General features: G+C 30.5%; 1 protein-coding gene across 1 annotated transcript in view; it reads left to right on the top strand.

Annotated features, from left to right (window-relative positions):
- The window catches only part of LOC142318339 (growth hormone secretagogue receptor type 1-like), a 662019-nt gene that overhangs the window by 628818 nt on the left and 9623 nt on the right, over positions 1-23578 (top strand). The window contains exon 4 of the mRNA XM_075354924.1: positions 13563-13743. Within this exon, the coding sequence (XP_075211039.1) occupies positions 13563-13743 (181 nt within the window). The remainder of the gene's footprint in view (positions 1-13562; positions 13744-23578) is intronic.

Raw genomic sequence — 23578 nt, 5'->3', positions numbered from 1 at the left:
ATCCGATCGACCATAACTTGAATTCTTTCAAACTTATGTCGACCTGCCACAACTACGAGTTGCGTTTCTTTTTAGAGCGTGACGTAGCTCCATTGTCGCCAACCACTTGCTTATCTGTGTTATGGCCCTATTCACCTTTTCCTCCACTTTGTGTTCTGTAGGGTCATCAACGCGCACCGCCAAATCGTCGGCGTACGCAACGAGTGTCACCCCCTCCGGAAATCCCAACCTCGAGACCCCGTCAAAAAACAGGTACTATAAGAGAGACTTTAGTACAGATCTTTGGGGAACCCCCCCATACATCTGGAAACTTATTTCTCCTCCTTCTACTGGTGTCAGCAGCTCTATACCCTGTACATAATTACTTACTGAGGCTCTTAGGTATGAACTTATATTCCTCCTCCGCATTTCTTCCAAGACGTGTCTCCACGGAATGCTATTGAAAGCACTGCGGACATTCAGGAGGATAATCAGTGGTATCTTTCTGGTCCTTCGGGTGCCCGCTCTGCTTGGATACTTTTGGTTCGGTGAACATTTTTTTGGACATTTTTGGTTCAAAATGGATATTTTGTTGAAATCTGAAAACCGGTATTTTTCGCGATCACAATACTTCCTTTACTTCGTACAAGAAAGGAATAACGAAACCTAAGAAGGTGACGCCTTCTTAGGCAAAAAAAAAAAAACAAGTAGTAATAAAGATGTGAAAATCTTCCTAGACACAACATTTTCTTTTGATTGGCAAATATATATAAAAATAAATAATACTGATAAAGAATATTTTAACAGATTTAATGTTTTCCATTATTAGTTTGTGAGCTAATAAATAAATAAAATAATAATTATGGAGACCTGAACAATAATTTTATCGTAAGAACTGTGAAGGCATACCGGCATACATTTTGAAGCTATAGACTTACACAAGGATTGAGAAAGTGACGAATAATAGAAAAATATTAGTTGTAAGTTATGAAAATAATGAAAATTAATTGTAATCATATTTATCAAGACCAGTTGTAAGATTTGTATTTTTTTTAATGGAAAACATATTTCTTGCTTTATATTTTTCAAGAATAATTTATGAATTTGTTTTAATTTTAGCCCATAACCAAAAATCAATCTACCCAATAGATTTATAAAAACAATAAAAAATCTTTTTTGCTTCTTTGTACGAAGTAAAGAAAGAATTGTGGTTGCGAAAAATTTCGATTTTCTGATTTTAACGGAAATATCCATTTTGACTTAGTTTCGCTGTGACGTCTATACGTACGTACGTATGTATCTCGCATAACTCAAAAACGATTAGCCGTAGGATGTTGAAATTTCGGATTTAGGAGTTTTGGAATATCTAGTCGCACCTTTCCTTTTTATTGCAATGGACTGAACCAAAAGTGTCCAAAAAAGTCCAAAATCCAAAAAAAATTGATTTGAAGTTGTTCTTAGTCGCAGTAATAATCCCTTATTGAGAGCTTTTTAACAATATATTGTTAGTTGTATTTATTTTCATTGGTTCCAGAGTTATACTCAAATAAAATTTTTGTAAATGAAATGTCTGGATCTTAAATGGGGAGGGTACATCGGTTTAAATTTGACTTCATCTCCTTTTTCCTTTATTTAGCTTTCAAATAAATTGTTTATGTAATTTAATAGGCGTAAAAGGAAGTCATGTTGTGTTTACATCAAAATTTTTTAACATCCAATTTTCTTATTCTGATAGTTAAAAAATTATTACATCTTTTCCGGACATTTTTGCTCTATTTCCATTGTGTTTTGTTAGATTAACATTTTTCTTGCTTGGTGTTTAACTTGCATCTACTGAAATATATTTCAATAATTCTTCAAGAATATTATTTTAAAATAAATAATGTATATATTACATAAGTGATTTTTAAATATATGATAAAATTGCGTTTTAACAGATAATGAATAAATGTAATTTAGAGTAAGTGGAAAACTTCATAATGAGATTCTATTCTTTTAGTAGTAAAGATTTCATAAATATTTTTAAAAAAGACAATGAGATCCTGAAATTTTAATAATTAGGTATACTGTTAGGAGGCAGAATAATGCTTTTCTTATTGATTTGTATATAGTCAATAAGGTTACCGTTGGTTATCATCCTCATTTATCCTCTGAAGTATTATCTGAACGGTAATTACCGGATGCTAAACAGGAAAAAGAAAGAAAGGTTACCGTTGGATACAGGATGGAAGAGAATGAAGTCAGAAATAGGTGTGAATGTTTAAGTTTAACTAGATATTAAATACTCTGAATAAGCTATTTATTACAGATTTTTATCTTCGTATTGGTTATTGTTTTGATACATTTAATTCAAACCTGTATTCTATTTTGAACCAAAATTTTTGCATAGATATACCAATTATCCGCCTTTTCTTCTAATTATTCTGTTTCATATATTCTAACCCTTGTCTATGTTACTACCTTTAACCTTTATATTTTCCTTGAAAAAACAAATTGAATATCTAGCAACCTTTAATTTTTAACTCATCAGTCTTATTCTTTATTTTAATAATATATAGAGTAATAATTGAGAAATTTCAAATTTCACAATCCCGTAGATGGGAAGACGTAAACGTGAGCTACATTACCGATCTGCTAACGACAATTTAGCGAGATGACTAAGAGATACAACGGTTAAACCCACATCTATACAGACGGCTCTGTCTCGCCGACAATTGTGGCTGTTCAATAATTTTCCCTGACAACGAGATAATAATAAGCTTAGTCCCTATTTCTCTGTGTTCTTTTGGGAGACCGAAGCAATTTCCTCTGCCTTAAGAGTTATTGAGGCCCGTGTTGTGACGACAGCTTCCTGATAATAACTGATTATGAGTGTACTTTAGAGCTTCAGCTGCAGACGATCTGAATCCATCATTCAAATTATTTATGACACCCTCTCAAGAGTAAACAAAACAGTTGTATTCGTATGGATTCCGGGCCATTGCGGCATCCTTGGGAACGGTTGATCTGATAAGGCTATCAAAAGAATGACAACAAATGGCCTCCGATTAGAATTAGCATGTGAGAACGACTTCACGAAGACAGTTCGTATGAAACTACTTAGTCAGTGGAATAAGTTTTGGATGTTGAGTCCTCGCACGGCCTTACATGGCATCCAGGAGAACGTCTTCGAAAAAACCCTTTAATCCCAAACCGCTGAAGAGATCAAGTCATCCTAACTGGCCGGGGATTGGACACACAAAGCTAACCCACTCTCATCTATCTGGCTCTTTTCAGAAGAACTGTGAGGCGTGCAATGTAAAATGGTCCGTAAACCACTTACTCATTGATTCTCAATTTTCGGGTCTATTCGACGAGAATTGAACCTGAGTTCAGATGTGAAGGGTTTACTCATCCGCAAAAAATACATAAAAAATCTGTTGTGGTTTCTCTGTGATAGTGGGATGAAAAAATTAATTTAGCGGGTTTGCTTATGTGATCCATTACAGAATACTATGTGCGCAGTGAAAATAGGCTAGTGGTGATGTTACAATATCTATTTCCCATTTATTACTCACATTCCAGTTTGTTATCTAGTGTTTGGAGTTTATTGCCTAATTATTTCTAATAATTTAGTTTTATTTAAGTTGCTAGTGACTACTATTGCTGATGTGAGAAACGATGGGGAAAAAAGTTTACCGCATTTAACCCTGTCTTTCGATATCTTCCTGCAATACCAAAAATCACAATTCTATATTGTGATTTTTCATATTTCCTATTTTCATATAACTGTTCCATAATGCGTTACATCCGTGAAACTGTTTAAAAAATAATTTCTTTCTAATTTCCAAATCAATGTTTAAAAATCAGTTGATTTATTTTTTCCGCTCTTCTAGTTTCTGTGTTATCCGCTTTTGATGTCTTCCTTACTTCTTAAATACTTTGAGATTTTAGTACCAGAATAACAAAATTTCGTAACTTTTGGTATTTTTTGTTCTCTTAAATTAATAATATAATATTAATGTTGGTTTTTAAACTGAATATTTCTCCTAAGCCATCATCCCACTTCATTCATTACTTTTTCTGCTTCACTTCTAGTTTTTCATTATAATATAACGTTTCAAAAAAAAAAAACAATATAATTAATAAGTGACACACTTTAAGTATTGATCATAATCAAATATTTCTTCTAATCTTTTATTGTTTCTTCCATATATACATTAGAAAGAAAGAAGGAAAACTTCGCCCTTTGCTAACTCCTTTCTTTACTTACAGGTAAGTTTGCCTTTCTTTATTTTATGGTGAATTATGGTTATATGATTTTGATTATATTATTATTTAACAAAAATTTTTATATCTTAGTCAATTTGTTTTTTTTTTTTTGAGAATTTATAAGTTCTTTGAAATAATTTTAACCTTTTCAACCAATCTCTACAAAACGAATCCTGAAAATAAAACTGTATTACGTGTTTCTATGCTTTTTCTAAAAACATAAGATAAGTTTGTTTTTATATCATAAATGCTATTATCCCCTAATAAAAATAGGGTATGCTATCAAGTGATAGACCTAGTCTGGACAATAATTTGTAAATCTCCTAATAATTGGGTAGATAGTTCGATTAATGTTTCTATAATAATGTAAAAATTAATAACTTTTTATTTATTTTTAATTTTCCAGTGCAAATATTTTGCAATAAAGGATATAATTTTTTTTTAATTTATATAAAATCATTATTATTTTTAATACATTTAACCTGACCGTTAATTAAAAAAAAAAAAAAACATTAACAGAATAAATGATACAGATAAAATACTTAACAAATGGTTTTATATATATACATTTTCTGTGAAATTTTATTTTATTTTATGTAAGAAGATTGAAGTTGGTATATAATAGAAGTACTATCAACCTTCATTTTATCCGAGGTTGAATCAGGAAGGTCTGTAAAGTCACAGTAGGTATTCCTAATAGGAGAAGACCTTTCGCCCAATCGATCAGGGAAATTCGACTCGTGTCAGAAACAGATGCTTTAGTTGTGACCTTGATGCCCACAAACCTGTTTATCAGTCATCTGCTTATGTAATATATAATTGTTTACACTAATGGTTTATTAATAATCCAACGAAATACGTTTAAAACAGTAATTAATAATTATTATAATTATGATTACTTAATTTTTTGTAATTAAGGAAAGTATTATATTTTTTAATCTCAATTAACATTAAGGATTTTTTTTTAAATCGTCATTTACATTAGCAATATGCAAATAATCCCTAGAATGAACTTCTTATCGGAAATATAAAGTAGCATTTATACTGAACATTTAAACTTCACAGTTAAAAAAAAAAAACACAAAACATTTAAAATTAGTTAAATTACTTTGTTTATATATACATATACATATTTTTTTTCTGTAATGCAATGTAGAATGCTTAATTCGTTAAATTGGAAATTAAGTATTTATTCATCATGATTTATGTTTTACTAAGTAAAAAACGAGCAATTTTTTCGTAGTAGAAATGTGTTCTATGGCATTTCTTTAATAGGATTAGATTAAATATTATAAAAAAATAAAAAATAAAAAACAAAAACTAACCTTGGTTACACTAACATTTACTTATCTTGTTGAACTCAATTCTCTGCAAATAAATATGAAATGATAAAATAACATCTAAAATAGAAAAATTATCTCATATATTCAAAAAAAATAATATTAATTAGTGAATGTTGAATCACTTCAAATAACCCAGAGGCATTTTACAAAACGTTATAAAATAACATACAAGCCGTATAAAATAAATAATAGAGGAATAAATCAAATTACGATCAAGGAGTCCTTGATCGAAATTTGATTTATTCCTCTACATAGGTGCAAAGATCCTGAATATTAAAACAAATTTGATCATATAAAATTTATGAAATAATATGGTCAAACTATTCTTAGGTGAAGATGAGATAAAGGGAACAAACGAGATTAAGTAACTAGGTATAACTTCTGATTAAAAGCAGACTTTCCAGAGTCACATTAAATACACTGAGGCTGAATGTCTAAAGAGAATTAATCCTTAAAAATATTTTGTGACAAAATATAAGGGCACGGACTATAAAAATTATTAATGTTTCAACAATTAAAGGGATGAGGCGGGTACTGGTTCTGCAGTTGATGAGGCGGGTTCTGCAGGGGTTATAAATAATGCAAGAGACCAGCGGAGGGAGTCAGTAGTTCTGCGAGGCTGTCCAGCGTAGTCGTAATAACAAGCGATAACAGAGTAGTTTTGCAAGCACGAGTTTGATGCAATTACGGTGACGGCGATATCAGTAAGCGTGAGGTAAAAACTAGTGAAGAGTGCATCACGACTATTCCACAGTGAGTGAATGTAGGAAGTTGTTCGGTGAGTTGTTTGTAAATAGTAGTGAAAATTACAGTATTCTTATGATTCATAAAGTTTAAGGTAGTTCTACTGTAAACAGTAATAGTAATAATACTAGCAGAAAATTGAATTGCATGAAGATTAGACTTTTCTTGTGTTATCTTGTTAATGCAATGTAAGGTTCTAGCGGTCATTATTACGTTTTTAGTAAATTAAACTGTATTCCATATTTTTATAATTTAATTGTCATTAAATAAAGTTTATCCTTTTTCTTTGAATTACTATTTCGTACGTTATATATACATATTGTCATTATTATTATTATTATTATTATTATTGGTGTTGTTGCTGATATTATTGTAATTATTGTTTTTATGATTTATTTTGTTTATGTGTCTCTAGACTAATAAATTGTATCTAAAATAAAATTTTAGTTTGTTAGACTCTTAATATCGTAGTTGAACTGAGAACACGCGATAAAATATTAATTAGGACTGTATTTTTTAAATATATCGTTTGCGTTACTCTGTTCATTAAATTTGTTTCTTATTTCAAGATATTGTTTAAAATAATTATTTAACAATAATAATAAGCACGAATAACAAGTGTGTTACATTATAACCCGTATGTTTCTCGTGTATAAATAAATCATATATCTTAATAAAATTTTATATATATCTATATTTGTGATACAAACCAATTACAAATAAAAACTTTTATTCCGAAATACATCGCACTTCTAAAAAAAAGAAAAACACAAACGTTAAGTTGTAAATTACTCACTTGTAAATTCTTCATTACCTTGTATTATTTTATTTGTTTTATTATCAATAAACAATAATGCTAGAAGAAATAATACTTGAAACAATGAAAGGTGCAATGATAAACGGTAATAGAGAAAAAATTTTATGATCATTGTATCAGAGACACGTTTTACTGGCTGTTTTTCTGGTTCCTAATTCGGGGCAGAAAACTCGTTAAGGCTGGGTCCAACTGTAATAGCGGTTCAGTAAATATTTTATTGTCTTCATATTTTCAATAACACCTTTTAACGTTCAGAATCGTTGTTTCTTAAACGTCTAGTGTTCCTTTTATTTTTATTTCACTCTATTTTTTTCAGATTGTAACCTAAATCGATTTGCATATAAGCTTATTTTATGCTTAGTTTTTTTTTCACTTTAGCATCGGATATGAAATAAAACTAGGTCGTCGACCAGCGATGAAAATATCTACGAAGTTTAATCACGTGTATTTTTCCCTCGCTCTCTCTTTTCCTCTACGTCCACGCTTGGTTATGTGTATATGATATCAGTATAAAATCACATTTATAAGTGAAATTATTTGCATTAATCGTACTTTATTTTGGACAAGGCTGAAGTAATAAGAAAACGAATATATTATGTTACCGTTAATAATGAGGGTCAATTTTGGACAAGGGCGCTTCTCTGCTGGGGGTCAGATTTGCCAGTTTTTGAATTAAAACCAGATATGGTATAAGGTATAATGGATTAGACGCGTTGAATACCAAACAGCACTGTAAAAAAGATAAAAGGAAAACATCCGGATAAACATTAAACTACCTGTAAAAGACATAATTTCATTTACTTCATTTTCTTCAATTAAGAAAACAATTTAATTAAAGTTCAGTAAGAAAGAGGTTACGGGGTCTAATTTACTTAAATTGGACCAAAGAACTGAATGAATAAGTAAAACTACGTCTGGACGTTTACCAGGATACAGTTGTGTTAAACGTGAAATAATAGATTTAAATTAATTAAAAGTTTGAAATTTATACATACGAGTTAGAAATTATTGTAATTTATTATAAACTACCTTGTTAACAATAACTTTATTGTTTTATTTCAAACTTGGAGTAGTACAAAACAATTATAATATGTTCCTTAATGAGATAAATAGATGTTCACCTCTTTTAAGCTTGTTTTTTCATCTTGATTTATGTAAAAAATCAACAAATTTGTATTGTCTTTTATATGTTTCTATTAATTCTTTTCTTTATTAATTTAATTTACAACTGTGTCAACAATAAAACTAGTAAAGATTGTGATGAAAAATGAGATAATATGAAATGAGGTGAAAAGAAAAACTCTCAGAAATAAAACGTATACGGGAATACCAGAAAAAGAGTTCAAATTAATTACGTAAATAAAAGAATGAATCGGTTAAAAAATTCTTTTAACGTTGTCTCCCTGGATTTTTCGGAAGGTAGAATGAAGCATATCTAGGTTGTCTATGATGGTGAACGATGGAACCGTTAATGCAAGGAATCTGTAAATCTCTATGAAGCGATTCTTAATTCAGCTATATTTCGTAAACATTTCGGTTGGAACCATTTCAGTCTGACTACTAAATAAGGCATAGCAAAACAAAAATTTTGGATACAATACAGATGTATTGTATCCAAAATTTTTCCAAGTCGATTCTCTCACCAATCTAGATGATTGGTGAGAGAATCGACTTGTTCGAAGTTATCTTTAAGTGTACTGGTAGTTGTGATCGTTTTCTAATTAATATAAGTGATTATTTTATCCTACTATTTTAAGTTTCCTGTCAAATTGTGCATTCTATGTCAAGCGTTTGGCGGTATGCAATCCAAGGTAACCAACGTTATTAATCATAAGAATTGCTGAGCCAAAAATTAAGACTGGATGACAAGTCTGCTTATGTTGACTAAAAGTGGCATGTTTACTTTTAGAAGAAGTAACATTAAAAGTCAATCAGTAAACTGTTCTTCAAGTTTATAAAAAAAGAATTAACTCAAATGTCATTCGGTTTGTCGAAACAGGAGAGTATTTCAGCATTGTCTGTGTAAAAAATGTTTTTATATCATTTGGAGTGATAGAAGTGAATATATTATACAGAAGCAATAGTAGTAAAGTATCTTGAAAAACACGTTACTGAGTAAGAAAGGGTTCAGATTGGGCAGTACCTTGGACCAATATGAAGATCGGTTAAGAATGATTGCACAATGAGATTATATGAGAATGTTAAAAATTTAAGTTTGGAAAAAACCACTTATCAAATCCTATCAAAGTTCTGATTAATATCTAGAAAAATTCCAAAAGTTTAGTATATATTTTCAAATATAGTGGTAAGAAAGTCAAAAAAACGTTGAAATTGGTGTGATGTAAAATATCCCTCATAGAAGAAGAAAGCCTAATTTTGTTTTGGGATGATGGCTGTGTTATGAACTAATGGAAAAAATTAACGAAGTAAAAGATCTTCAAAAATGTTTGAGTAGAAAGGTTCTGGAAAGATATGAAATAAAATATTAGGTAGTTCTGGCTAATATTCCATTTTTATTATAATATTAAAAATAATAACATTTCATTATATCATTTTTATAATAGAGAACTGAATTTAGATTTTATTTGTACCATGAAAAAACGTTAACCATTATTTTCTTGAACAGTATTTGTAGAATTTCCGCAGAAATAACATTGTATACTGGCGACCTTTTTGTCTTCTAAACGTAAAATAATATCTAAAATATTTTTCGCGTTGAAATAGTATTTAATAATGAACAAAATGAAAAAAAAAATTAATATAAATATATAATTTCACGTTTTGTTATCGGTAATATTTATCCTCTCATGTAATAACAGTAACGGTTTTAAGCAACCTCACATAAAATACAAGTGAACCTTGAAAGTACAGTTGCCATTCTTAGAAAATAATAAACATTCCCTTCTATGCTTACTTATAAAAGTGAGGAATAAATTGTTTTCCGTTCATTCTTCGACGAAGATCAGTGAATATCCTCTTGCGTACCAGGGTGCTAAGCCCACTGAAATACTGGTGATATTTAGCCCTGCATGTGACAACTTCACTCTTATCGTCACTAGGACTGCCTGTATAATAAATATTATTCTCAGATATCTTATCTCTGTTGTGATAGACTAGATTATAAAGGTAAATAGTAATAGCTTTTCTGTAGAAAAAAAATATTATCATAGTATATATTGGTAGTTGAGGAAAGTTACACTTTTCATGGATTCTTTGAATTATATTTCTTAATATTTACGATTGGTAAACAATAATAGATACACCAATTGCTCTTCTGCCTTCAAATACTCAGTTTTTAATTAAAATTGATTCTAATTAGGTTAATTTTTTTTTCAATAGATGTGAGCAGTGCTCAGTTTTTTAAATTTATGAATGAAATTTTTTTACCTTTTTGTAATTGTGTTTAGTTGTTAAGAGTTAATATAATCGAATATTTGAATTTTAATCTTTTTTCTTTTGTATTTTTGCCAAAATTTGTTAAACGAGAGCCCTTTAGAATAATCTAATTTTTCATTTTTGTAATCATTATATTAATTTTCATTTTCATATTCATTTTTCATTATTAATTATTATATTTTATAATCATTATCGTGAGTTTGAACAGTATATACTGTGCGAACAATATATACGGATTTTGAGTGAAGTCATTATACAAGCTTTATTTATCTCGTAGGTAGAAAAAAGATTTTATTACAAAAAACAAAATGGGTACTACAAATTAATTTTTTTAATGTGGATGTGTGAGCAATTGATTAATTTTTTACAAAACAATAATTTGTATTTTAATATTTTTTAATTTATGGAAAAATTAACTATTTTTAATGAATAATTATCTACAATATTATTAGTATTTATTCCCTGAAATTTTATCCGAAAGTGAGTTTCATTATTCCTTCATAAACGAAGTTAATTTTGAATTGATAACGATGGTTAAACAAAACAGAGGGTTTGTATCCTGGAGAACTTGAACGGTTATGCTTAAATTCAGATTTGTATTCCAAACTAACTTAAGATCAATAAACAGCGTTATTCAGTTATAGGCCTATTCTTTTGTTTAAAATAGTAAGTATTTTTAAAATGAAAAAAAAACTTCTATAAATCTGCTTGGGATGTGGTCTAGAAATGTAACCAAGCAGTCTCGATTTAATTTCAGTTCATTAATACTATGGTTGCATTACGTGAAATAAGATTATATATAAATAATACCAACTTAATTAAAGAGTAAATTTTTCGAAATGTATTTGGAATTAATGATTATTTTTAAAGTTCCGAAATAGTTGTAATATTTGATGCATTCAAGAAAATACTGTTTCTACCAAGGCACATAAAAAAACAAGTTAATTTTACCTTGAAAAATGTTGATTAATAACTGGAACGATTCCGAACATAAAATAATTGAATCGACCATGGCAAGAAAGTCAAACAGTAGCGAAAGGGAAAAGTGGTGCTGTTTCACCCCGCATTACTAACAATTTTCATAATTTGGAATAGAATTTAAAACTTAAAGAAATTTTTTTTCACGTAAAATATTCGTTATCGTCTTACGGTGTACGTATACTCTAAAAAAATATTTTTCGAAATTCTGAATTTGAAGGGGTTAAAATGGAGTAACAATGACATTTATTACTTTTTTAATTTCTCGGTAACAAATAAATATATCAACTTGAATTTTCGTCTGTGTAATCTCCATGTGAATATCTAAAAACTAATTCTAGATATTTGAAATTCAGTGGTTAAAGGGTTAAAATGAATTTTGAAATTTTTTTTTACCCCGCTATTATTTTGATTTTCTCTGTAAAAAATGAAGATACAACTAGTTTTTTGGTATGTGTGAAATTTTCGTGAAAATATCTAAAAATTAATTCCTAAATTTTTCGAAATTGGACCTTCAAGGGATGAAGAAAGATAAACGATTTTGAAAAATGATTGCAAATTTTTCCCATTTCCAACTCTATTAAACGTGACACATTCACAAGAATGGGGCTTGCAAATACTCTTCAGATAAATATCTAATAAATATTTTCAGGAATTTCTATTTGTTTTTAGAGGTACGAACCACTGTTACTGTAGGTACGACGCGACTGGCTGCATCGGTCTCCGGTTACTTGAAAAAAAAAACATAAAAGTAATTAAAAAAAAGAAGAGAAATGAAGTACGGTCACATCCCGACAAATGAAGTTCAAAAAGAAATGAATTACGAGTTTGTAATTTATTACAAACTTCGTACGGGTACTTCGTACGGGTACGAGTAAAAATGTATTTTGCCTTTACTGACCAAACTGTTGCAGTGAATAAATTACAATTACGGACAGGTTTTTTTAAATTGAACAAGTTTTAATTTTTATTTATTATTATTATCACAAGCATGATGAACATAGAGGGGCCTATAGAGAAGCAGAGCTCTCTGGTTGAGAAGAAGGGTAGAAGGGTAGAGTGAAGCAAGCCATGATCGGCTGCTAAATATAGTATAACCGTGACGGGAAACGGAAGTAACCATATAGTGCGGACGAAGCCACGACGGAGATGCTGGTGTACCTATAAAACTTCATGAATTTTACGCTGGAAAATCAATTATGTTAATAATTCAATAATATTATAATATAAAATAACTATATTAAAATTGTATTATTATATACTGAAAAATAAAAGTTGTATTCCTTAATTATCTACTGTAAAACTATTTCTTAAAATTAATTCGTTGTGGCGAAAACAGGTTTATTTTGTAATGTAAAAAAATAGTAAAACCTCACAAAAAAATAGTTTTTAGAACTGTTGTCTAATTGAACACCTAACACTAGATTTTGGTACCTTTATAGCATGAATGACGGTTTTCTTTACACAAGTGAAGTATGAAAAATATTCTCACATTAATTGTTTAAAGATCCTAAGTATCGATACTTTCAAAAATCAGTTGTTATTTTGGGAATTTGTATTTTTACTCCGAGTTGTTTAATTATTTATTATTAACTTAAATTACATTTTTGTAATTAAATATCTAATAACTTAAAGGATGATACTTGTTTACTTATTACCATCATAAACACTTTTCTATTTTTAGGAACGATTAATTACTTGCACTTATGAACTGGTATTACAAACCTGAAGTTGTGAAGATTAAAAAAACAAAAACCGTAGCAGTATTAAATATCATGAAATTATATTCAGCTATAAATTCTGCCGTAGATGGAAGGTATCTCTCTTGACTTTATAAGCTGTCGTCTTGAAATAAATTTTATGTCTTTCTTAATAAATAAATAAATAAAGCGTAATCCTTTTGGTATGTTACAGGACTATGCATCCATGACGTTTTACTTTCATAAATTTTTCTTCATTATATAAATATGTTTCCTAAAATGTTAAATATTTTCTATATTTTTCCTATATTTTATTATTAATAGAATATTATAGTATTTTTGTTTCTTTTTCAGGCAAGGCAGTCCCTTTTGTCGAGCTGACAGTAGCACACGCTTCAGTTTTGACTATCTTGGCTATCAGTTTTGAACGTTATTATGCTATATGTGAGCCACTAAGAGCAGGCTACGTTTGTACCAAAACCAGAGCATTACTCATTTGTTTATTAGCTTGGATTTTTGCAGCTATTTGTACAAGGTATGAGAAAATCTTTGTATAGTTTTTTAAACAAAATTGAAATATTATGTTACATTCAAATTCTAGAAATTTTATTAATTTTTTTCTTGTTCTTTTACAACTAATTATACTTTTCTTCAGAAAAAATATTTTATTTTCTAATCCTAACTTTATAAAAAATAACAGTAAATAATTGATCTTGTATAGAAAAAAAGTTTAACTGTTAAACAAATATTTTATAAAACTGTGAGTAAAAATTAATGAACGACTTTTTTAGAAGATAATAATTTTTTATTAGAGTTCAATTTATGGTATTTAAGTAAACGTCACTACAAAAACTGGATTTAAAAATATACAAAAAAAAATCAGAAGTTGAAATAATATATCTTAAATAATATATCTTTATGTATTTATTATTATTTTTTTTTTTAAAGTAAATAAGAAAATTTCATTTTGCTCATTTTATTAATAGTAATTGAATTGTCAATATTAAGTATTTTTAGAGGCTAAAGGAAGAAGAGGCTAAAGAATAATAGGAATTTTGTCCTTTAATAGATATATATATATATATATATATATATATATATATATATAAACGGAAAATTCTGAAAAATGCATCCGAAAATCTATTGATAGAAACCTAAACATTGAAATTAAAAAATGTAATATGTATAAAAATATAAAATGAATAAATACCTTATATCAGTTTTTGAAAATTACGTCAGGCAGATGGCGTCCCCCTCTACGTATAATCTTCCATTTCTGCCGTTAAAGTACCCCATCTTAGGTGCAACATCTTAGGTGGAATACCACAAATTTAGTCTTGAACTGCTTGTTTCAATTCACTCAGAATCTTTGGCCGACTCTTATGAGATATCCCCACAAAAAAAGTCATAATCTGATAAATCCGGTGATCTTGGGATCCAGAGAATGTTATCGAATCCTGAGATGAAACGTTTACCAAATAGTTCTCGCTCAACTGCCATTGATTGCCTTGCAGTATGTGATGTCGCATCATCCTGTTGAAAATAGGCTTCGTGCTGGTGTGAGAAATTGTTCAGTGCAAGTGGAAAAAAAGACTGCAGCATGTGAACATAGCGATCCGAAGTAACAGTCGTCGTGATCCGCTTCTCCTTTTTGAAAAAAGTATGATCCGATGACTCCCATGTAACGAAACTGCACACCACACCGTTACCTTGCTGCGGTTTAAAGTGCGTTCATGAACTTTATCGGTGTTACTGTCTGCTCAGTAACGATAATTCCACTTGTTCACGTAAACCTGTAAGAAAAAAATGTGCCTCATCTGATATCCACAACTTGTCCAGAAATTGGTTGTCCTCGATATGTTTACCATAATTTTGACAGAAATCAAAGGGGAACGCGATCCGTAACTTGTAAGGATAAACTTTTAAATCTAAATGAAAAATTCGGCAACCCCTCTCTCGGGACAACCCGACTACAACAGTTTTTTTTTTACGAATTGAACGCCGTGCGCTCTGTACGAGTGAAACGCGTACAGCCTCAATATTTTGTAGAGTACGAGAATTTCTTGGGTCGACCTGTAGGTTTCTTTTTCAGTGACGATCTACTCTCTTCAAAGTTTCTAATCCATGTTTTTATCGCTGTTTTGATGGAACACGCCCCAAATTGTAAAGCAGTCGAAACCACTGTGGTACCTTCTAAACTATCATTGGTTTTGTAAAATATTTTTACGGTGAAAGCACACTGTTCACCATTCCACTGTTTCATGATGACTAAGTAACAAGGCAGCCTCTGTATAAAGCAGTGCTGCCAACTGTATGTGGCTGCCATTACGCATTTCAAAAGTTCCCGTTTTTTTGTGTTTGTGTCCCTTTGTGTATATATATATACAAGAATGTTAAAAATAAGAGAATGATATTGACAAATTCAATATCATTCTCTTATTGAGATATCTGAGAATTAATCGCGTTGCTACCGCGCCTTGTTGAAAATTAATAACAACCGTTAAATAGTAAATATTTCTGTCAGGATAATTACGCTGTACGATGATTATGCCGTTGCATAGGATCCGTTCGTGAAAGAGATTATTGCCTTTACGATAATAACAATGAATAATTAATAATTAATTGCCTTTACGATATCACATAATTTATTCGATATTTTTGAGTTTTGATTATACTTATATTTCATTAGTTACTGTTTTTGAATTGTGTAATAAATTGTAATTTTAAATAGCACCTACCTTTTATTATATTTTTACGGTATAAAAATATTGAAGCAGCAAAAACACATATCTTCTTTCGTTCTAGATTTAGTAGAAGAATATTTACTATAAGTCATTTACTGCGAGAATATATTTAATGATATCTTTTAACAAATTTTCATATTAAATTATCAAGTTCTAAAATTACATTGATATGGTTTTAAAACACGTACTATAGAACTTTATACCTGTCAATAGTCTTTTATTACAAGTATCAGTACCATTCTAATTAAATAATATTGCATATAATCGTATTTCAAACGAAACTAATTTTATGTACAAAATAAAAGAATATGTTGAACTAATGTTGTGGATTCAAATCGAATTATTCTACCTGTTATTTTTTACCAGATATACACACAATGGAAGCTGAATTTTAAATGTTGATAGGTGTCATTAACACACTCCCAGAAATAAATTAGAAAGGAATGTATGTGTCAAGAAAGAATCTGGTCTGGTCTGATTGCTGACATATTTAAGAATACCGCCTTTTGTTAATTAATAAAATAAGAGAGTAAAGTTAAAGTCATAAATGAATAGGTATTAGTTCCTCTCTATGAATGTGAAATTTTTAAACGATACGTGATAAGAGTAAGCTAACAGATGGCCACTGATATTAGTATTATTTTTAACACTACTTTTATTTCTTATAATAACTTATGATTTAATTTTATAGTGAAAACAAATAATTTTATCAAATTAAAAGAAAAAAAAATTAATGTTTTTTAATGTAATAATGTCATTTAAGTTTTGCTCTCTACATAACTAACAAGCGAGAATACAGCCTTTCTAGTATTCAGAATAAATCATTAACATTGCTTCTTTGTTTAGGTTATTTTATTCCTAATAATATTAAACGTATTTTAAAAATTTCTATTTATTTCAAAAATATTCTGAAAAAACCTAAAATTCCCCTACAAAAAATTTAATACAATTTTTCTAATTAAATGGAAAGAGCACATCCAACCCAGTAATTTCTGTATGCAAAGAAAAAGCATAGGTATATTTATTTATTGCTTCACATTATCTGTTCTAGTTTTATTTTATGGCTGTGAGTTATGTAAAGCACCTGAGCTAAATTCGCACCGGTCATAGTAGCTTCCTCTGAAAGTAAAGATATTCATTGTACTATTAGTGCGAATATCATTGCAATTTGTTACTCTTTTTTCACCATCGGTCACTGAAAGAGCACATGGAATTGCTAATTTCCAGATAGTTTTGTTAGTTCTCCATACATCTTCATTATGTCACTGTACCACTTCCTTTTTTCTTCCGTCTATTTTAGGTTAGCACATTCTTGCTTCTTTTTCTGGATTCCTTAAATTCTAAGAGATTTTCTAAGCATTCATCTGTCTTTTAAATCCGTTACGTTTGTGTTTGCTTCCCTTAGGTCCTTTTTGACTTGCTTGAACCATTTAAAGTTCGTCTTGTTACGATTACGTCAAAATTTTTTTTTGTAAGTCTGTTTGAATCCATTCTTGTCAGGTGCTTGTAGAATGCCAGTCTTCGCTTGTGTGTTGCTTTCGTGATTTTATCTAACTCCAGGTAAAGTTCCTCATTCTTCCTTAATTTTTAACCATCGTTTTTTTTTCTGGGCCCTAGAATTTTCCTTCGTATCCGTCTTCTAGCAAGTTCCAGTGATGTTATTCATTTCATAATATGTATTATATGCACATATATATACTTTTTTTTCACCCTATCCCCGGGATACAGCCCGAGGGGAAGGACAGGTCCCAGCTAACCTGCCATTCTCGGAATAACTGCCTCTGCCTATCACTCCTGTAAGCCCCTCCAATAATCCCAGTCCATATCCTGGCTTATTGTTTAAATGGATAGATACCCACAACGACTGACACTGCCTCAGTCTAAACTAAAGAGTATGCCGAAACGATGGGGAGGGCACTCCGCCTCTGCACACCCGCCAGTATACCGGCCGATTTCGATCGCACCCCAGAGCTTTCGACCAAACAACGACCCCCATATAGTAATTCAGAATTGATCATATGGCCATACAACTTTCTTTTGGATGACTGGAGGCCGGCTACGTTGCCCAGGAGCCTACTCAGTGTCCGTACCATCGCCCCTGCACGATCAGATATCTCTCGCACGTGTACTGAAAACGTACGTCATCGGTGTAGCCATACCCCCAAATACTTCACTGACTTCACCAGGGGTACTAAGGCTCCACCAAATGTGATCTAGATCGGAGAAAGAGGACGTCTGTCAGCTAGAAAGATGAATGATGTCTTTTCAGGAGACAAGGTAAGCCTCCTTTCCATCAACCAGTGCTGCACTAGGTTGATAGCTTCATTGGCCGCTGTTGCTACGTCGTCTACAGCCATCGCCCGTACTAACAAAGCCAAATCGTCAGTAAAGGCCACCGATACAACACCGTCAGTACACGTCAAACGGAGCACCCCATCAAACACCAACGTCGCACTAAGTAATGATCCCTGAGATACCTCACACTTCACCAGAAAAGCGACACAAAACAACACCATATCAAAAGTTATGCAACGCACAACAAACATAAAAATTAACTAAAAACACAACAAAAACATAATTAAATAACGGAAATGACTCAAACGAACGAGAACACGAAAACGAACTAAAATACAAAAAAAAACTAAAAAGTATGAGTATGAGGTGGGAAAAATACGTCTAACCGCTTGTCTTGACCTAACCGCATTTTTACATATGCACATATTTTTTTTTTGTTTAACCTCTGAGTCTACCGTTAGATATTGCTTCTGAGGATGATAACAATGATTTGTAGCGTGTGTGGAAATGCCATGCCTGACCAGGATTCAAACCCGGGATCTCGGGATGAAAGGTCGAGACACTATCACTCACGCCACGGAGGCAGACCATATGCACATATTAGTGCAGTGTATGTACACGTATAGTGTACAGTGTACATATATTATGTATATATGCATATAATAGTTATAAATACAGATCAGTGCAGCCGAGATCTACTGCTCCGCTAGGCAACAAAGCTCAGCTCTTTTCTTGACTCTAAATATAAAATTACCTCCAGTTCTTAGTGTTACTCAATATTATTACCCTCCTTGGCGGTCTTCTCTTATAAATTACTGTGTTAGTCTTCATATAGTAAAAATTACTAGAATTTGGTTATCTTGTAAGAAAAATTTTGTAATAGGCTATTATAAATAGCATGATTATAAATAGCTCAAGTTTACACAGACGACTAAAACACGATAACTCTGCTGGATGTACTTTTGTGGTTAATAATAGAACATACATGTTTGGAGTTCCCAGTATCGTCATTAATATTGTTGCGGAGCTGTATGCTACTAATAAGGCCTTAAATATAATTAGCCTAACATATCGACACGTCTGTTCAGTCTCCTTGAGTGCCTTGCAAGCGATTAGTGACATTTATTCAGACACCATGTTGTCCGTGATGTAGTCTATTATTTTTGAAATGACTCAGCGCAGCACATCTGTGAGCTTCTGCTGGATCCCCAGTCATATTGGAATTTCAGACAATGAGCGCGCTAGAGAGGTTTGTTTGCAGCCTCCTTTCAATAATTGCGTTGTTTCTAATGACCCTGTCTGTTTTCTTAATCCTTGTCCGTTTTTCTTGCGAGTAGTCCGTGATGAATGTCAAAATGAACGGAATGCTACCATCAACAATAAACTTAATCCAATTCAAAACACGTATCACCGTGGAGCTCCTCATGCAGGAATAATTGTCGGGAGGAGGTTATTATTTGCCGTTTGCGAATAAGGTACGCTAAACTTACTCATGGACAACTCATGACCGAGACGATGCACCCGTTTGTGTTCGATAGGACTGCCAATTAACGGTACACCACATCCTTGTGAACTGGGTTTGTTATGCGGCATTGCATCGTAAGTTTAAACTAGATTCTAATATCAAAATATCTTAGGTAACAATCTTTCGATGTTATCGAATATCTTACGATCCCTTAAGGCCGTGCAACTGGATTGAAAAATTTAATTATTCATATCTTTATTCGACTGTTTATCCAATTTAGCTTATGCCAAGTGATAAATTTGTTCTTTTAAGTTACATCTTTAATGTTATACTTGATCGGCGTTTTGTTTCGCTTTTAACTACGTAATTACCGTTTCCCATCTACGCTGTGTGTTTTTTAGTATCTAATTTTTAGTATTTATTTGTTTACTACATAGATATAGTGTTCGGGCGCTGATTACGACACTTCATTGTGTGCCCAGAAAAAAAAAATAGTATGATATTCATTCCTGCAGCTTTCACATGCTGATCAACAACAGTACATTAGGTTCAGTAAAATCGGTTCGAGAAACCATTTAACTCCTTCCTTTCCCATGTAATTTTCTTATGGAATGCTTGCTTTTCTTTGTTAAGATCTTTACTAGCAAAAAGCATGTCTAGAATTTCTGTGAGATCATCTACAACAATTAGGTTACCTCGTCATTTACACATCAAACTTAATCAAATTCTTTCACCATCAATATTTACAATTATTTTTTTTTAGAATATGGCAAAAAAAAGAAACGAGTCATTTGCACAACATAAAGAAACATACTTTTCCTATCGCCTGACCCATTATTTAATGGTCAGAATAAATGGTTATTATACTGGAATCTTTATAAAATTCTTTACCATATAATAATATTTTTATTAAAAAAAAAAAAAACACCGAAAAAAATCGAAAACTTCGATCTGTCTGAACAATTCTGCTAATTATATGTCCCTCATAACAGTTATCAGAAATAACAGAAGTAATTAAAGGTTATTAGAAAATGAAAATTAGGAGATGTTCGCGATCCGCTTTCCTCCATGATGGGTTGGTAGAGTCTGAGATTTTCATCAGGAAAATTTCATCTAATCCCGAACACGCATGGATTTCTAGTACATATACGCTTCAAGATTTCCATCCCTTATTCCAGTGTACAAGCTTTAAGTATGCATTTCGAATTGTTCATCAACTAAAAGAAAAAAAAAACCAGATAGATTCAGACTTTTGAAACGGATAAAATAATTGATAAGTTTTTTCAATCCAATTCAAAATCCTAAATTCTATCTGTTTAATATCTTTTTAAATCTACATTTAATTATTTTTAGCTGTTCTGGCCAAGAAAACCCCTTGGACCCCTCATCAGTTCTTTATGAATTTCACACTGAATGTGGGATCAAAATAGATTTTAAACCCTAATGAAGGATTCAACTACGTATTAAAAAATATTTACCGATACAAACAGATGACCTCCTAGGAAAAGTGGATATCGCTTTATTTTTCATTTGATAAGTTCGGGTTCAATCTTGTTGAGGCTGAGAATTTTACATACTACAGAATTTATCTTTTATCAACATCGTTGTAACTTTTGTTAACTATCATTAGCCGTCAAATTATATATATATATATATATATATATATATATCAGTCCACCAACCTCCGTGACAGAGTGAAACATCTTAGCTTATTATCCTGAAGGTCCCCAGTCCTAATCCTGATCAGACATGAACTTTTTCATATCCTAAAAAATATTTCCATTTCATATTTTCACGCAGTTGGTTAAATCTGGCTAGGTGAATTAAACATATACAAAACAAATTTATTGAAATTACAAACATTAAAATCATTAATTTTGTTGGAATATTGAATTATAGCCAGAACTCTACTAAAAAATGAAAATAATATTATTGATCAGAATTAACTGATAGTACCGGAAAATAAATTGAAGTATTATGCAATTTTTCACATCCATTATTAATTGTTCCTGATTGTTTTTTGTTTTTTTTGTTTTACCTTTTAAAGTAGTATTAAATACGATGGAAACTCTTTTTGTGCATATATTTAAATAAATTAAGAGAGAAAAATAATAAATATTCTCTTTCAGATTAGTATTATATTTGATTTATTTAATTACAAACTTCATTTACTCTAAACTTATCAACGAAATACAGAACAATTCCATTACTATTACCGAACCACTTAATAGAGTCATTAAATGCTAATTCAAAATCACTATCATTCTACATTTCTACTGAACCATTTAAATTGACTTAAATTGTATTTGTCACATCAACTTCTAAAGATAATTCAGCCTGCGTTGTATTACTTTTTACGTTTCCTAACACTGATATCAGTCTTTATCTGAAAATTATCTCTACTTATTATTTCTTATCTATTATTTTTATTATTGTACAATATTTTTATTTCAATATATATTTGAAATACATATTATTTGATTTTTTTTTAATACAAATTTATTTCTTCCTAGTGAAAATTTAGATCAAATATTCCTAATGCATTAAAAATGTTACTGATACTATTTATTTTAATTAAAACCAGTGAATTTTTTTTATAATAATGTATTTGTATATCTAATTAATTATTCAAACTGTTCTTTGGCGCAATATATTTATTTTTTCAGATAAGCTTTCAAACAACACAAGATAGGTCCATTACATTAATTTCATTATTCTGGTCGTAATCCCCTTTTAAGAATATTGATTAAATAATTTAAAATTATAATTTTATCCAATTATATTATATCAAATTATAATATTTTAGCAGTACTGATTTCTTTGTATATTTTTAGTTTGCATTCTTTTATTCATATTCACGTCAACAATTAAAGTCATCAGCTACTTAGAGTTACAGAAAACTGTCTAAAAATAATTAACAACGTGTCCAATGAAAAACTTTCAGGACCTGTTCTACTGTTGAAAATAATGAAAAACGTTCATATAAACATAAGTTTGGAAACGCTTTGTTTTAGAATTATTGCTAGCAAAAGATTTCGCCTGGATTTCAGCTCTTGTAATATAAAAAGAAGCAGTAAAGTTTCTTATGTATTTTGAGCTGGGAATAGGATAAAACAAGTCCAAAAACTGTAACTTCAGTAGTTTTTAGGATATCAGACGTAAAACACAAACTTCGGTGTCGATAAAGTTTTTTTAGGTTTTTAGTGACGTAGTTCTCTTAAATAACTAAAAAATGCGGAGGATTACGTAAAAAACCTTGAAAATTTAGTTTTGAGGAAATTAAATATAGCCAATAAAACGTAAATAAGAAACATTAAAAATCGGTTTTTTATTAAAGCAAAACAGACGAAAAATAAACAGAAAGTCGTGTACTATTCTTTCTGTACGCAATAAAAATTATTCTTAACGTAGCAAAACAAAAAAAATAAAATACATGAAATGATAAATGGGAGGTAAATAACAAACCTAAGTTACAGCAATAGTTTTAAATCCCCACCTTCATAATGTATGCAGAACTCTGCCCGACGTAACGTAAAATATTTCCGGTGGCTTTCCGAATCATTTCAGGATCATTTCGTATAAATTCAATAGCATTTCGTATTTAAATGAATAAATCTTCTGTAGTATTAACTTTTTGTTGATATATTATCGACCTTTTGATATTTTTATATCGCCCCAAATGAAGTAATGTAGTGGCGTTAAGTCAGGTGATCGTGGTGACCAATTAATTGCTCTGCCACGTCAAATCCAGTTTACGAAATTCCCGTTAAAGCGATTTCTAGCTACCAAAAAAAAGTGTCGTTGCACCGTTGTGTTGGTAAATCATTTGCAATCTAGTTTACAAAGATACATCTACAACAAAAGAG

Source organism: Lycorma delicatula, chromosome 1, assembly GCF_047948215.1.
Source record: "Lycorma delicatula isolate Av1 chromosome 1, ASM4794821v1, whole genome shotgun sequence".
Classification (NCBI taxonomy): Eukaryota; Metazoa; Arthropoda; class Insecta; order Hemiptera; family Fulgoridae; genus Lycorma; species Lycorma delicatula.
This window is presented reverse-complemented; position numbering and strand designations above follow the sequence as displayed.